General features: G+C 39.9%; 1 protein-coding gene across 1 annotated transcript in view; it reads left to right on the forward strand.

Annotated features, from left to right (window-relative positions):
• LOC108784303 (cadherin-like and PC-esterase domain-containing protein 1) overlaps positions 1–14,192 on the forward strand; it is a 107,392-nt gene that overhangs the window by 62,678 nt on the left and 30,522 nt on the right. The window contains exons 7-8 of the mRNA XM_018553065.1: positions 6,240–6,382; positions 9,809–9,881. Coding sequence (XP_018408567.1) covers positions 6,240–6,382; positions 9,809–9,881 — 216 coding nt within the window. The remainder of the gene's footprint in view (positions 1–6,239; positions 6,383–9,808; positions 9,882–14,192) is intronic.

Raw genomic sequence — 14,192 nt, forward strand, 5'->3', positions numbered from 1 at the left:
CCCAGCAAAACATAGAGCAATGCAGAATAATAGTATATACATTTGCCACATACTCTGTGCTGCTGCTCTACTCTGGTGTTCTGGCCTAATGTCTTGGGCAGAGCTTGTCAGGAGGGTCTTAGTAAGGGGAGATGTGCGGGTGGCAGAAGCGCTGTAAGCAGGCATTGTGTGGCTCCCCAGAAGGCTGCCGCAAGTTCCCCAGCAAGTGCCGGACCTAAAGCTGGCCATACACCTTACAATTATCTGCAGATTTTCTGAGGTCAGATGGAAAAGGTGCAACAGATTCCTCCATCTACACTCAACTGTGTGGATGGAGGAATCTCCCCCTGGGCCAATCTGTTGCACTTTTTCTATCTAACTACAGAAAATCTGCAGATAATTGTAAGGTGTATGGGCACCTTAAGACACCTAAGTCAATTTGAAAAATGTAAGTGCTGGTATCGGTTTTTAGTATTGGGACAGAGGTCAGTTATAACGCAGAGTGCATTGGTCAATAATGTATTGCAGGGGGCGGAGGTCAGTAATGTAACGCAAAGTGCGGAGGTCAGTAATGTAATGCAGAGTGCGGATGACAGCAGTGTAACGCAGAGTGCAGATGACAGCAGTGTAACGCAGAGTGTGGATGACAGCAGTGTAACGCAGAGTGCGGATGACAACAGTGTAACACAGAGTGCGGATGACAGCAGTGAAACGCAGAGTACGGATGACAGCAGTGTAACGCAGAGTGCGGATGACAGCAGTGTAACGCAGAGTGCGGACGACAGCAGTGTAACGCAGAGTGCGGATGACAGCAGTGTAATGCAGAGTGCGGATGACAACAGTGTAACGCAGAGTGCGGATGACAGCAATGTAATGCAAAGTGTGGATGACAGCAATGTAACGCGAAGTGCGGATGACAGCAATGTAACGCGAAGTGCGGATGACAGCAATGTAACGCGAAGTGCGGATGACAGCAATGTAACGCGAAGTGCGGATGACAGCAATGTAACGCGAAGTGCGGATGACAGCAATGTAACGCAGAGTGCGAATGACAACGCTGTAAGATAGAAAGGGACTTACAGTTTTGATGTACTAGATCATGTGCTCTGTCATGCCCTCTTCTTCCTCCCCACGTGGTGGGTGGGGCAGCGATGTTTCTCCCATGTGAAGCCCCAAGCAGCCTTGATGCGTCTTCTCTGTCCCTACTCTGCTAAAATACATGAGCAGCCAATGGCAGTGCTGCACTCTCCCTCTTAGCCAATAGCAGCTGGGGTGGGCAGAGGAAGATACAAGTGGTTGCCAGCTGCCGAGGAGCCTATACAGCAGGGGTCTCAAACTCAATTTAGTCAGGGTCACTGGACACATTTTTTAGCCCCATGGGGGCCGCTACTATATAGGGTACCAGTTTTAATGTCTGCATATGTTACAAGCAGCAACTGTCACCCATTCAAATTAATGATCGGGTGACAGCCGCTGCATGTGCACGCCTGCACACCGCATGTAATCATATGTGAAAGAAGCACACATTATAAACTTCCCCTCTGCCTCCCAAGCCCCCCAGAACACATAATATACTTCCTCCCAAACCCCCCAGCACACATAATATACTTCATCCCAAGCCTCCCAGCACACATAATATACTTCATCCCAAGCCTCCCAGCACACATAAAAGCCCCCAGCACATATATTAATAAAGCCCCCCTCCCTTCTTTCCTTCCAAGCCACCTCACCTGCTTTCATTCGAGACGCCTATGGAACAGACCAAAAAAAACCAGCAGAATTTTCTCAGATGAAGCACACCACAACACACGGTAGTGTGTTACTATGCGTTGATGGCAATGCAATATACTTAAGGACTTGGTTGCACTATATCGCAAAGGTGTGAATGAGCCCTTAGTTTCAACAAATGCATCAGATGCCCTGGCTGTCCAAGTGTTATATGCACAATCATGTGCAATATTATTTACATTAATTCATGCTAATCTCCACAAAGCCAGCTTGATCATATTTTTATGCTGCACTAATGATTTACAAAAACAGGTTTCTTTTTTTCCCTACTTGGCTGTAAGCAAACAGATATAAGTTTTGAGCTTTACCATTTTGCTATGTTGCTTAAAATTTGCACTTATATGATATGTTTGTTGTAGCCAGAAGACTTTGTTGATTATACTTTGGGGACAATATCTGGAAATTTGTGAATTACCTAAAGGTTGCATTGGGAAAAGTGATAAGAAAATGTGTTCTTACTAACTAAAATATAAAATAAAAATATCTGTGACAAATCTGTTACTGAACTTTTAGCCCTGGGTGGAATTTCTATTATATATAACAATAATTATACCAGATAGTTTATAACACTAACTTTCTAGCAGTCATGTAATATACTTGTAGAAGTTGTAGAGGACTGCAATGCTAATTATATAATGGTCATTTCTGTATCAGACCCAAAGAACACACAGGTTCATAATCAACATGCTTTCAGAAAAATGAATCCTACTGGACTTGAGTAATGTTTTCCTGGGGAAATATAAAACATTTGACCACAAGGTGTCTCTGTTAGAATAGTGTTTTTAAATATTGTAGAATAACTTCTTGGGGTTAAGTGAAACTCTATGTGTAAAGTATAACTTGATATATTCAACACAGTACAAAAACGATAAAAAAGTTAATCTACATGGCCATACTGTACAAGAGACAAGATCATTTTGACTAGATGACAGACAACGTTCTGTATAAAGAAGCTGATGACTGAGTATTAGGTTTCTTAATGTGTTACAATTTTCTTATTATATCTTTGAGGGGCTGTCAGCACTATGACAGCTTCTGCATTTCAACACTTAGATATACAAAGCTTGTATTTATCTTCTTTCTCTCTCATTGCCCTTTTCTATTTTCTTTCTTTTTTCACCTCTTTTACCTCAGCTGCTTATTTCAAAACAGGGACTCTTACATCAAATGCTTTTCCTACTGGAAGTGTGAAAATCGTCTGAGAGTTAGTGCTATTAAAAACAACATTGGTCATTTTAAATAATTAACCTTTTTTTCTGTAAATAGAGATCATAACCAGTATTTTAATAGCAATAGGATATTCCACATTTCATCTAGTGGAGCATGATCTCTACTCTTCCATTCACAGTCCCACAAAGCCAAATGCTCACTAGAACCTTGCAATCCACAACAAGCACTGCTCACATTCTGGAACCAGATTCCTGACCAGAAGTTTATTTCCTGGTGCAGGCAAAGAAGCATGCGATGTAGCTATATGAATCCTAATGCTATATGCTATAGCTATATGAATCCTAATGCGCTGCACTCCACAGGTCTTTACCAAAAATAAAATATTTGTTTATAAAGCAGATACATACTGTTAACTCCTCTTCACATAAACCTTGACCTCTAACATGTTTCACCATGTCAGATTGCTCATAGAGAAGTCTCTAGAGAGAGTCTCTGTGAGTAAGTCAACATTGTGAAACGCGTTAGCGGTTAAGGTTTATGTAGAGAGGAGTATGTATCCGCAGGAGTATGTATCATACAACAGTATGTATCTGCTTGATAAATAAATCATTTATCTTTGGTAAATATCTTTGGAGTGTAGCTCACGAGAACCTGTTTGATCTAAATAACATAACTATATGCTTTCATGATTCACACATACAGTGGTGACCTGGGTTTTACCACACTGGATTAATGCAGGTCACCACAAGGACACGCAGAAAACAACGGTTTTCTATGTGACCCATTCAGACCACAATCTGGGTGTGATGGGAGGTGTGCTGCTCTGTGATAAAATGCAAACATGTTGCATTTTATCGCAGTGCCCTGGATCCCACTGCAGGTCACTGCATATCAGCGCAGCGCACCTCACTCCTGTATTGGAAGCCGAATTGAGTGTTCACACTGTACAAAAAAAGTAAAAAAAAATATAAACAGTGACAGCTCCGGCAGTGTGCAATACAATGCACACTGTAGGAGCTACCAGAATGCACTAGCGTCTCTGCTAAAATGCAGCATTTTAGCAGACAGGCTAGTGTCAATAGGTCCTGACAGAAGACCCTGAGCAGCTGATGAAAACCATACACACAAGCAAAGAACATTTAACACCAAGCAGAAAAGGTCTTGCTGGAAAAAATGGCTTCTGAGGATTATGGAAAAAACTTCTTAATTCCTCCTTTTTTTAACACACACAAAAAAAACAGGCAGTGAATAAAAATCAAACACTTGAAGTGACAAAATAAGTGGCACAAATAATCAAATAGACACCAAAAAAGAAAAACACAAAATTCCAAAAAAATAAATAAACTAAACTTCCCCAAATATACCCCCACCACCCAATAAAAACACACCCTCTGAATAAAGAAAACATTATAGCAGATCTTTGTTTTTTTCAAGAAGAATCACTTTGCCAATGACCCAGTGAAGCTGCAAATCAGTATGAATTATGGCCTTGAATCATGCATCTTGTGAAAATAAATCACCAATGGCAGCTCCAATATTTGAATCCTGGGATAACTATGGTCCTTTCAGAAAAGTAACATTTTTTGTTAACATGACCCCAATGGACCTAAGCAACAATCCAAAGCATTTGCATTCTGACTTCTATATGCTTCCAATATGATAGGAAATCTAACCAAATTCTGATTTAAAAATACTTTTGTATTGTTTTACATTTTAAATTTAGATCATAGACTGATTGATTTACCTGTATATGCTGTGGAACTACTCTGGAATGTTCTCTTTAATTGGATGCCAGAATAAAGTAATATGAGTCTCCTAATAACTTTAACTGGTCAACCAATTAATTAAGCATTCAGCTCTGTGCCCAGAAGCAAAGAGTTATCGCTTATCCAAAACAAATGTTAGGAATGTTTACACTCTTAGATAACACAAGCGGAGAGGTATAAAGAGAATTAGTGTTAAGAATATGCTGCTATATCATACTTAATGTACATGTTTCTTTTTTCTTAGCATGTTTCCTCTTCATATCTGCACTAATCTGTCATCATTAAAGTAGTATTAAACTCTCACAATGTTTTTTAATAATCATAGAATAGATCAAACAAATATACTGTACATTGCCCAGCAAAGAATGTATTAAAATTTTTGCTCAAGTACTTAGTTATCATGTTTCTGAACAGCTGCTTCCCACTCTTCCAGCTCAGCTTTCCTGAACGTCTTCTCCAGTACAAGATCACAGAGGATCACAGTGTCTCTCCTCACTCTCTCTCCTGGCTGTATCTCCTCACTCTCTCTCCTGGCTGTCTCTCCTCACTCTCTCTCCTGGCTGTCTCTCCTCACTCTCTCTCCTGGCTGTCTCTCCTCACTCTCTCTCCTGACTGTCTCACCATGCTGTCTCTCCTCACTCTCTCTCCTGACTGTCTCCCCATGCTGTCTCTCCTCACTCTCTCTTCTGACTGTCTCACCATGCTGTCTCTCCGTACTGTCTCTCCTCACTCCCTCTCCTTGCTGTCTCTCTCCTCGCTGTCTCTCCACACTGTCTCTCCCAGCTTTCTCTCCTCACTGTCTCTCCGTGCTCTCTCCCAGCTTTCTCTCCTCACTGTCTCTCCGTGCTCTCTATCCTTGCTCTCTCTCCTCGCTCCCTCTCCTGGCTGTCTCTCTCATCGCTGTCTCTCCTCTCTCTCTCCTGGCTGTCTCTCCTCTCTCCTTGCTGTCTTTCCTCACTCCCTCTTGTATGTTCTCAAAACAAATCACAGTGCAGCACTAGAGTGTTCAGATTTTGCTTAAAGAAAAGGCGGCAACCCTAGAAGCACCATTGTGTTTACTATGAAATTTGCATCGCATAGTGTTGCTCTGCCCCTGCTGAATGCCGCGGCACATAGCGGGTAGGGGGTGGGGCCCAAGAAAATGTTTGCCCAGGGTCCAATCAGTTTTAAAGATGGCCCTGGTCCCTGTGTGTGTTATAAAGTAGCCACCACTCCGGAGTTACCTCCTGAGTTTAGTGTCACTTTTTATCTTCCCAGTGGAGCAGCTATGTGACCTGTCATATTGTAGGCATCGCATTACTGGCATTTTTCCTAAAGTGGGGAAAATGTTCATAGCTGTGTGCTTGCGGGCATGAACGTTGAAAATTATAGCATTTGAGCAATGCTGTTTTTTGTATACAGATGCAGGTGAGTGACAGCTTTCTACGTTGACAAATGGTGGAGAACAACATCAATTAATCAGAGTAAATACCATGATTTAAGTGTTCCTAATGGTTTTGAGAAAAATGTGTGGTATTTGTGTCACTCTATTCACAGCTACAGCACTTCTATGAACACTTCTTCAAGCCACTGTCTCCCATGCAAGCTTTTAACATCTTGAAGGTGATGATAAGCAAGCTGTTGCTTACCCTGGAGGTACTGAGCGAAGCAGCTGTTACAGGACCAAATTTGCTGAACAGGTAAATCATATTCAGACAGTGTGGGCTGAATTTACTATTACAACATCAGAAGCTAAGAGGATGCTTTTTTCCTGTACTGTTCTGTTATATGTCTTTTTACTCCATCAATGGAAAATAAAAACATTTTAAAAATGTTTCATTATTCTGCTCTGTGGCAGTTTTGGCAAAGCAATAAAATATTGATAGATGAGTCAATTCATGAATCAAACTAATCTGGTGATTTTGTTCAACCCTATTATTTTTCAGGAAATCGATGAATATGAGCATGCAGATTTGTTCACTTTGGGAAGAATTATTACATTAATTAATTCTATTTGCCAGGTTTCGCAAAATGTGTGATTCTTAACCGATTAAACAAGTTTTATGTATATAATCAGGCACATGAAAAATTAACTATTTTCCAAAATAAGGACATTCACCGTATAGTGGGCATGCTCTTTAATCAATGTAAATGGCAGTTATGACAATCAAAGTAAAGCAATCTACAGTAGGGAGATTTCAGTTTCCTACAGTCAGATAAGTGAAGAAATTGGGTCTTTCTGGTTTGTTTAGAATGCAAACCTGTTCACATCATTGTTACTCTATGCAACTACATTTAAGAAGACAGGCCATATAAATGAGTTAAAGCTTCTTACTCCAAAGGTTATGTTCCCGCAGACTCAAAGGATCTACACCTGGATGTAGGCAAAGCATTATATTTTTCATATTCAGGTAATCTGGAGATGTCATGGATGAAACCTATAACCTCTTTAAATTTCTAAATTTCAGTGCCATTACACTGTTACCTTTTTTGTTTCTGAGACAGAAAGGTAAGGTAAACCTGTCTCATAGATAGATTATTTATACTGAGTATATGATGAAAAAGGCATACACAGAGGTTACATACAGTGAAAACCACATGTCAGAATGTTCAGTAGATTCAGAGATATGAACATCTGAACTTAATCGAAAATGTCTACATTTCCTGTAGAATATAAGCTTGGCCCTACAACCCCCACCCTATAGTCTCCCTATTGGTATTTTCGGTGTGCTGGGTGGCAATATGGACCAACACAAAAACTAGGGAGACAGGAGTAACAAGGACAATTATGACTAATACAGGAAACCTGGAGATTTCTAGATTTCTAAATCTACTGAGCCTTTCAAAATTGCTTTCACTGAAGATTGCATATGCCTTTTTTCCATTTACCCATATGCATTGCTCAGCTTTGTTGATTTTAAAAAATCTACTAGAGTTGGGATTTTGTATGGAAAACCACTTTTTTTTGAGGCCCGATTCACACCTGGGCGATCTGTGACTGCCTGGCAATTGTGCTGGAAACCGCGTGGATGGCCGCACAGGCACGGAGTCACACATCACCGCTGATGGCGCTGGCAGTGTCATTCTTTTTATTGGCACCCCAGTCGCACCAGGCAGATCGCTTGGACGATCGCGGCTAGAAAAAACGCACAGTGCATGTCAGCGATTGCTGCGCAGATGTAACCCCATAGAAATCAATGGGGCCACGAGGCAACCGCTGTGTGCACATGATCATGCGGTCCTGGGACGCGCATCCCGGGATTGCCCAAGTCTGCGCCATCCATGATAAATGTAAGCGTGTCTTTAGATCTAGTGAAGCCAATTTGTGTTCCAACCACCACAGGTTGAATGGAATTCATACGTGGCAAATATGTTATGTGTATAGTCTTTAAGAATAGATTCCAACATGTCAGTCCCCTTTTAAAATGTATGCTTTGTATATAAACTATGTGGTTTAGTCTAAAGTGCAGCAATTTGATTGATTTCATGTGTACTGATGTGATGAGGTTTACAAACATGCACTGGTGGCGAGGCCTGGGGACAGGCTTGAGAATTAACAGCATTCACTGTTCTTACCTCCATCCCCTGACACTTTATCAGCTGCCTAACAACATTGTACATAATGATGATCAGACAGAAATTGGAGAAGTTTGTTGTTAATTTTAATTTAAGCAGTTTTTGTACAGTGCATGTTTCCCAAAATTCAAATGCTAAATTCAAATGCTACTAATATTTCAGATGCAGCTACAGTCACTGGAACTTTCGATAATATGACTGGACTGTATCATCTTTATATTTTATTGGCTAGAAAAGGTTACTTCATGAACTTTCATTTTGTAAAAAATAATGGCCTCTTTTGTGAGATAAAATAAATAATTCACAGGGGGCATAATATTACTTTTCTTCCTAACCTATATTTTTATAAAAGGAGTTTTATTTTCAGTTTTTGCAAAATATAAATAGTAACTGCAGTAGCACAACCAGAACTAGGGCTACGCAGAGCCCATAAAAAAAATCTAATACTACAGAAATCAAGAACAGCTACTCATACATACCAACACACAAACTAACACATCCAGAAGACATCCATACCATACAACAAACACACAAGCTCCCCACCGTCTGGTCAGCCATAGTCAGTAGATAACAAGCAGTAAGATAGCAAAGAAAAGAAAGGCAAGATTAAGTTTACAATGTAAAGCAAAAACAGCTACGCACTGTGGCAGTGGTAGGCTCCACCGGAATAGTCCAAATCTATATTTATTCCAGATTTCACATTGTAATTGAGTTCAACAGATATTCAACCAGTTGTTCTGTTTTTCAAAGGCCCTTAATAACATTTTAGTTTTCTTTTAGCTTGGTGGTTTACCTGCTTTATTCAACCAAACCATGCTTTGTTGGTTGGTTTCAGAGTCCATTCAGTTTTGTCTCAAGTGATGAAAAAAAAATCACATAAGCTAAAAAAACAGGGTACCCATCTGGTGGTATTTCTTCTGTAGACTACTTGCCATGCTCAGGTTCTGGCAGTTATATTGTTTACTTTAGGTTTGACAGCTTCTATTCCTTGGTTCCTCTTGGATGCTAAAATGTTTAGTTTGAAAGTCAGAAAACAAATTAAAGTAATTAAACTAACCCAGCATGGCCAGAGCTTGCTTAAGCCAGGAATATGCCAAACTGTAAGGTTTTAAAACTCTTACAGTTCTTTTTATAGATTTTTGATATAAAACAATATTTGTTTTACTAATAAACATGAGCAGTTTATGCTATAGAGCCTGTAAACAGGCTTTTCCCCTCCTAGCAGGCTGTAGATAGAAATGTTTTTGTAAAAAAAAATACCAATTTCCACCTGCTGGTTTAAAGGGAGAATGCTAAATATTAATATGCAATATTTCATATTTAACTGACAATAATTATTTTTTTTACTCCTTGCATTTTGAACTAAATTACACATTCCCTTTTCGAGCTGGCAACACATGTATTTCAACAGCTGAAGAGTCACAAGCTGCCTGAGCCTGAAGATATGTAAAGCAGGCTGTGGAAAAAGGCTGTCACCTTTAGAATCAAATGTTATCGTTGTAACTTTACACATTATTGCATCTTGTTACAACTTATCTGAATTATTTCAGGTGCAATGAATGTTTTCAGCTATTAACATTTGACATTGGATACAGGCGTGCCTCACCTCCCTCTGTGCTTGAGGTTAGTATTATGAGCAGCTAGACTGTATTGTGTTTTTCAGTTTAATGATTGAATCTTTTCAGTTTGCAAAGCAAACAAAAGAGACTGTTAATAGTAACACCACAAAAAAAGATTTTGTTACATAAGTTCAGAATAGCAAATATGTTATACAGGTGAATAATTATAATATCGTGCAAAGTTCATTTATTTCACTAATGCAACTTAAAAGGTGAAACTAATATATGAGATAGACTCATTACATGCAAAGCAAGATCATTCAAGCTGTGATTTGTCATAATTGTGATGATTATGGCTTACAGCTCATGAAAACCCCAAGAACCCCAAATCCACAACCTCAAAAAAGTAGAATATTACATGCAATCAATAAAACAAGGATTGTACATAGAACAATATCGGACCTCTGAAAAGTACAAGCATGCATATGTACTCAGTACTTGGTTTGGGCCCCTTTTGCAGCACTTACTGCAATTACTTTTGCACGATATTCTAATTATTCGAGTTTCACCTGTAGTACAACAATATCAGACCGTAGACTTTGGAGTGAATTGGGAGTGACTATGGTGTCTTTTTAAGGTATAATGGTGAGCACCACACACATTTAAATCATGACCACTCCTTCTCTGTATTGGAAGTGGTTCCCAAAAAGTCTTGTTAGTTGTCATATGTCTGCAGCCCTTCCCATCTTCTGTACCATCTGCTTGCAGCAGCTGTCAAGCAGAGTCCCCCTCATTGCAGCACCACTATCCTCTGAAGTTCAGTTTGGCTTATCACCCACAGGTTCAGAGCAGGGCCTTGGGACTGGGGTAAAAAGTACTGAGGTTTCAAGAGAGGTGTTACAATTTGAGAAAGAAAAATACATCAAAACTCTGTCAACAATGTCTCTGTCAAATTCTGCTATGGAGATTATCTTTACTGAGTATTTTATTAACTCTGGTAGCCCAATAAATCTCTCGTACACAACCCTAACTTTCCACCTTGTGGTAGTCTTTCCTGCCAATGACGTAGAATGAGATCCCCTTGCAGGGTTATAAGTAAGGATCCAGTGGCTTATGTGGGTTAATAAATACTGTTTTAGATTGATGGAGTAAGTAAAGGTAAAACCCCTGTCTCATTGTTTTGCAGTCTGTTTCATTGGGGAGATTTCCCTTCACTACCTGTCCTGAGAACAGTGTAGGAAATGTCATTTATGTATAGAGGATCTGCTATAGCAGTTACAGTACATAGCCAGCAACTTCTAGTAATCGTTCTCCAACATTTACTTGTGCCCTATGGCTGTTACAGACAACAATGGCCAATGAAAATAAATTAATGATAAGTATAAACTTCAAAAAAATTATCCAGAGATTTTAGTTCACAGTTCACACCGTCGTATTTTAAAATGTTTACATTTCAGAGAGCATTATTTTTCTCATGTACTTTTTGTTCATTTGTACAATGGAATGCGCAGGGAATTGTGGAATCTGCGATTTTTATCAGAGGCTGTTTTCTCCTGAGGCAATTAGGTTTTAGGTTTACTGAGCCTTTGAAATTCACTGTTCAGCATATACATGTTATATTATTTAATGCATCATTAGCATCTTTACCCAACCAAATCCCCCTCTTTTTTCTTTACTGAGAAGCTAAAATAAGCTTTTAATATTTTTTCAGTACTAGGATTTTAAGGTTTAGGACTCAGTCACACAGTGTAAACTGGGGCTGTAAATGTCCGTGCGGCGTGCACGCCTGTATCGGGCCATTTCCAGGAGGGTCAGGTGTTGCGTGTGATTGCGCGCAGCAGCCTGTTTTTCCCTATGGGAGGATGCGGCCGTACATTGTCATACGGACACCCAAACTGCACATCTGCTTGGATGCCGACAGGATCCATCCTTTTCAGGTGCCCGTATGATAGCGTACGGCCATGTCCTTCCATAGTGAAGAACAGGCTGCTGTGTGAAATCACACGCAGCACCTGTCTCTCCCGGGAACAGCCCAATACGGCATGCACGCCGAAAGGACATGTACTGCCCGAGCTTACGCTGTGTGAATGAGGCCATATTCTCAGTAAAATGTACATGAAAATTATGTGTGAGTATTGGTATTTCAGTTGGTTTACTTTGTTTACAGAGCACATTTAGGACCAATTAAGGACTGATTTCCAACAAGGCAGTTCACGCTCATGGACAGTAACTCAACTTTGTTCTGGATCATTAGTGTACATTGCAAGGATTTTAACAAACTTTTTTGCAGATTCCTACCTGTTATTGTTCTGAAGAAAAAGCTGTTTGTTCCAGCATGTCCATTGCAAACTGGACCACAGCTGGTGTTCTTTCTGTGTTGAGGAAAGTTGCAGTTTCGCCATCCCTTTACTAGGTATTAGACCTTAGGGAGTATCTCACCAAAAATGAAATTTCTATTGCGAGGGATGCCTAAAATTGTAAATCAGCCAATCACAGAAGCAGGAAACAACATTTCTGGGGGTGCTCTATACAATAGTACAGAACACCTCCAGATCCCCATATTGCAATTATTACATTACATTTTTTCACAGTTTTAGAAAATTATAGTGGCTGCAGTTTTAAAGAGACAGACATTTTTTAATTGCTTATGCAGCAACTATATATGCTATGTTCATTTTTTTATGATTGTCTTCCCTTTAGAGCAAAACTTCATTTTCAAATGTATATATAATTATTGCCAGCTATAATTTTAACAATAATTGTCATTTAATTGATCATTTGATTGATTTACAAATTTCCCAAATATTTTTCTTAGACTAAAACTGAAACTGATCATGTAATCATAGTAGGAAGACCTTCTCACTTTCCTTATGTTGTTAGTGGAATGGCTTGTCTCCGTGTCATTGGAAAGGACATTATTATTGAAGTCTGGACTGTCAAGATGTTTGCTAATATTCTTGCAACAAGCTAAGAAAAAAATTCAAAAGTTGAATTTCACATTAAGGACATAGTTCCCAGGTTTCATCAACATGAGTGATTATGTTTTTGCACTAATCATTCTTACAAACAACCATTGGGTGGTCTTTTTCTAACTGCCTACTTTTGTTTATTGGTGATAAAACGCTTTACATGATGGTAAGGTTTTCTTACATACCTTATTTTTAGAAAATGTAAAATTCTTGTCAGAAGGTCCTATCTTGGGTCATTTCCAGATTTACATTCCAGTGTTACATCACTGCCAGCCCTTTCACCCCCCAACATATGAATGGGACCAGAGTAGCCTCATGAAAGTGCTGATCTCCAAGCTCATATGAACTTAGAATCAAAATTCCAAGTAAAATAATGGAAGATAAATCAATCTCTTTAAATGATTTCAGATTCAGTAACAGATAAATCTTTAGAAATGAGCCCCAATAGGGTTTTTTATTAGTCTCACAGCTGCAGAACTGCTTAGTTATTCCTATAAATAATGTCTCTGTTTTGAATGGATAACAATCTGATGATTGAAGAAAAGACCATTAACAAAAATATGTAACACTTCAATGGCCAGCATGCCATTTTCTTTCATAATGCCCCTCTTAGCAAAACAATAATTATCCACATGCTATTTGAAATGCATGTTTAAACACATTTAGGGGTCTATTCACTATGTTGCCGAGGGCAGCCGAGTGAATGACCGATCAGAAGTGAAGTGAGCCGAACACTGTTCGGCTATTCACTTCAGGCTGGTACGGCTGATTTCAGCCGTACATCGGCTGAAATCCGCCGTACATCGGCCTGCTTCGTGTGGCTTCGGGTCGGCCGAACATGCTCAGCATGTTCGGCCGACCCGAAGTGCAGAAGGAGTTCGACTCAGCCGATCCAACATCTGGATCGGCTGAGCCGAACCTCCGGCAGGCTTCTCATTGCTGTTCCGGCTATTCTTAAAGATGCCGAACAGCAGTGAGTGAATAGCCGAATGCCGCCGAGCGGCATTTGGCTCAACTGTTCTGCTCGGTCCCTCAGAGGGACCGAGCAGAACAGAAAAATAGTTAAAAAAGGTAAAAAAAAGTAAATAGAAAACGATTGTGCGGAGCTAGCAGTGACAGCTAGCTCCGCCCAATAGTTTCCTATTGTCCGGCGGCTCTGCTGCTGTAAAAAAAAAAAAAAAATACCCCGGGCGCTCTGGGAGCCCCCCGCTCCCGGCCGCCAAGAAGAGAAACCCCGCTGTGTCTTTTTTTTCTTTATTCTGACACGAGCGATGTCAGAATAGAAAAAAAAAATTCTCCCATTAAAAAGCATTGGGACATTACTATTGGCTATTTCAATTTGCAATAGCCAATAGTAAACTAGCATTGTACCCGCCCTCTGCTGATGGACCTGATGGGGAACTGCA

Source organism: Nanorana parkeri, unplaced genomic scaffold (genome assembly GCF_000935625.1).
Source record: "Nanorana parkeri isolate BGI_ZX_2015 unplaced genomic scaffold, ASM93562v1 scaffold108, whole genome shotgun sequence".
Classification (NCBI taxonomy): Eukaryota; Metazoa; Chordata; class Amphibia; order Anura; family Dicroglossidae; genus Nanorana; species Nanorana parkeri.